We start from the raw sequence: 2,440 nt of genomic DNA, 5'->3' as shown, positions 1-2,440 counted from the left end.
GACTAGCTCGTCCCCAAGGGCAGGGCGCATATGGAGAAGCAAGGACTTCGGTTTCCATCCGAAGGCTTGGGCCAGCGTCACCCCCCAGGTCACCGAGGGCCAGTGTGCTACGTGTGACTGTGCCGTGGGTGAGTGCACGTGCCCCATCGCACGCCTTCGCCAGTCTGCTGGCGGGCTGGGGGCTGAGCGGAGGAGGGGCTTCTAGCCACACTAACTTGTCAGTTTAGAGTCTGCTTATCACAACAGACTCTCTAAGGAGCAGAAACATTTGAAACGCCGCACTAAAGTAGGTTAGAGATGATGAGCGCAGATGCTTCCTTCTCAAGCGTATGTTCCCGCCCCGCTGGCCCCGTGGTGCTGGGCGTCCCGACCCGCAGATGGGAGACGTGGGGGTGGGGGGCGGGCGGCGAGGTGAGGGGAGCAGACGTCACAGGCCCCTGACCCGGCAAACCCCCGCTGTCCCTCACCAGGTGGTGGCGGCGGCCTCTGCTGTCCCCGACGACCAGCACAGGGGCGTCCGGCCTCAGCAGCTCCAGGTGGGTGGGTGGCCGTCTCGCCAGCCCAGTCCCCCGGCCTTGAGCACGTCAGAGCAGCCCTGGCCCTTTTGTGTGGAGGGAGGGACGTGCCCCACAGGCTCTGAGTGTCCCCCGGGCTCCCCAGCCGTCCTCTGTCTGAGGCTGGGGTGGCCGCCCTGACCACGTGGGAGTCTGTAAAATCATGCAGTCACCTGCCCTGCCGCTCGCCGCGGGTGTTGTGGCCTCAGCGAGGCTGTCCCTCTGCCTGCAGGTTCTGCATGAGGACGGTGGAGCCGGGCCCAGGGCTGGCCCCAGGTAGGAGGGCGCTGCCTCCACGTGTTGCTGCTGCTGCCGCCGCTAATGGAGCCCCTGTGCCAGGGCCGGGAGCATGGCGCCCCCTTCCCACATCGGAACTGGCCAGAGCCCCTGGCGCCGGAAGGGCCGTCCAGCCTCTCGGCCCTCCCATGCCCCCGCTTGTCCAGAGGCCCAGGGTTGCCTGTCCTGGGCCCATCCTGCTCCCTTGGGACCACTGCTCAGGCCTCGGGCTCCAGAGGGTCACCATGACTGGGCACTGCAGAGGCGGTGGCACGGGGTGTGGGGCAGCACAGGCCCTGGGCCAGGCTCCTTGCCACTCCTCTGCGCACCCAGTGGGCTGCATCAGGGAGGGTGAGCCTGAGAACGGGCCCCCTGTCCCCCCAGGACTCACGGCATGGGCCCCGGTAGAGCTGGCCCCCACCTTGGCCCCAGGACACCCCCCGGCACAGAGATGGAGGTCAGCTTTGGTCAGGCGGAGCGGGCTGACCACTGCATGCCGGTCACCTGCGACAAGCAGGTAAGTGAGCTCTGGCCAGTACTGGGAGGACCCCCACCAAGGGCGGGGCATGGGGACCAGGGGCCAGGGCTGGGCACCACCAGGGACACAGGGTAGGGCCGGCAGCCTTGCCTGCCGGGCAGAGCTTTGGCTTTCTTTGCTGGGCCAGGGACGTGGCCAGACCAGCCGCGGAGATCAGATCCCAGGGGTGGGGGCGCTGCTCGCCAGTGCACGGGCGGGCCTGCTGGTCCCCGCAGCGGACCCTCCACCCTCAGGCAGGGCCCTTCACCCCGCCTCCCCTCCCGGATGTGGAAGTGCTGGGGTGAGGCTGAGGAGGAGGGCCCCGGGCTGCCCACTGCCCTCAGCCAGCACCAGGACCTGGGGGCCTGCTGTGCACTGAGATGGTGGTTGAATTTGACAGTTTATCTATCGAAGGACACAATCAAAATATCGACGCTCACCTTCACCATTTGCCTGTGTTCAATTAAGTTGGTTGAACAGGTCAGGCCCTAAAAGCAGCTCGTCCACGTACAAACACGCTTAGTACAAACACGCTTAGTACAAACACACATAGTATGAACACGTAATGAAGCCCCGCGCTGGTCAGGCTGTGCTTGCGGAGGTCGCCAGTGCGTTTAAAGCACTCGACCCTCATGGCGCAGCAGGACGCGGCCTCCCGATTGCTCTGACGGGTAAACCTGATGGAGTCTAAACTCTGTGCACAAACTTAGAGCTGCAGATCCCCTGCTTGGGATGGGACCTCGGTGAGCCGGTGTGGCTGGGACCGTAGGCCCTCCTGGGGGACAGTGGCTGGGACCGTGGGCTCTCCTGGGGTGTACCCCTGCCCGTCCAGCACACCCACTACTTAAGTGTGCAGTCCAGCTGGCCCCTGGCCTTGGTCCTCGGCCCCTGCTGCCTCATGCTGAGGTGAGGGGGGCCGACCGATGGTCCCCATGGGCAAGGCGGCCAGTCTGGAGTCTCCAGGCCTGTAGGACGTGGTTCCCACCCTGAAATCATCCCCAACATGATTGCGTTCCTGGCTTCCTGCCTGGCCAGGCCAGCTCACAGGCCACACCCCTCACCGCTGGCTCCTGAGTCGGTGTCCAGCACCGGG

The 2,440-nt window shown here is 65.5% G+C and overlaps 1 protein-coding gene across 1 annotated transcript in view; it reads left to right on the top strand.

Moving 5' to 3' along the window:
• Positions 1-209: 209 nt before the first annotated feature.
• The window catches only part of NOXA1 (NADPH oxidase activator 1), a 4,179-nt gene continuing 1,948 nt past the window's right edge, over positions 210-2,440 (top strand). Inside the window, exons 1-3 of the mRNA XM_023536492.1 lie at positions 210-536; positions 787-830; positions 1,215-1,347. Of these exons, the coding sequence (XP_023392260.1) occupies positions 330-536; positions 787-830; positions 1,215-1,347 (384 nt within the window). The 5' untranslated portion in view covers positions 210-329. The remainder of the gene's footprint in view (positions 537-786; positions 831-1,214; positions 1,348-2,440) is intronic.

The sequence above is a fragment of the Pteropus vampyrus genome, unplaced genomic scaffold (assembly GCF_000151845.1).
Source record: "Pteropus vampyrus isolate Shadow unplaced genomic scaffold, Pvam_2.0 Scaffold157, whole genome shotgun sequence".
Classification (NCBI taxonomy): domain Eukaryota; kingdom Metazoa; phylum Chordata; class Mammalia; order Chiroptera; family Pteropodidae; genus Pteropus; species Pteropus vampyrus.
The sequence above is the reverse complement of the archived record's forward strand: the minus strand, read 5'-3'. Positions and strand labels throughout refer to the sequence as shown.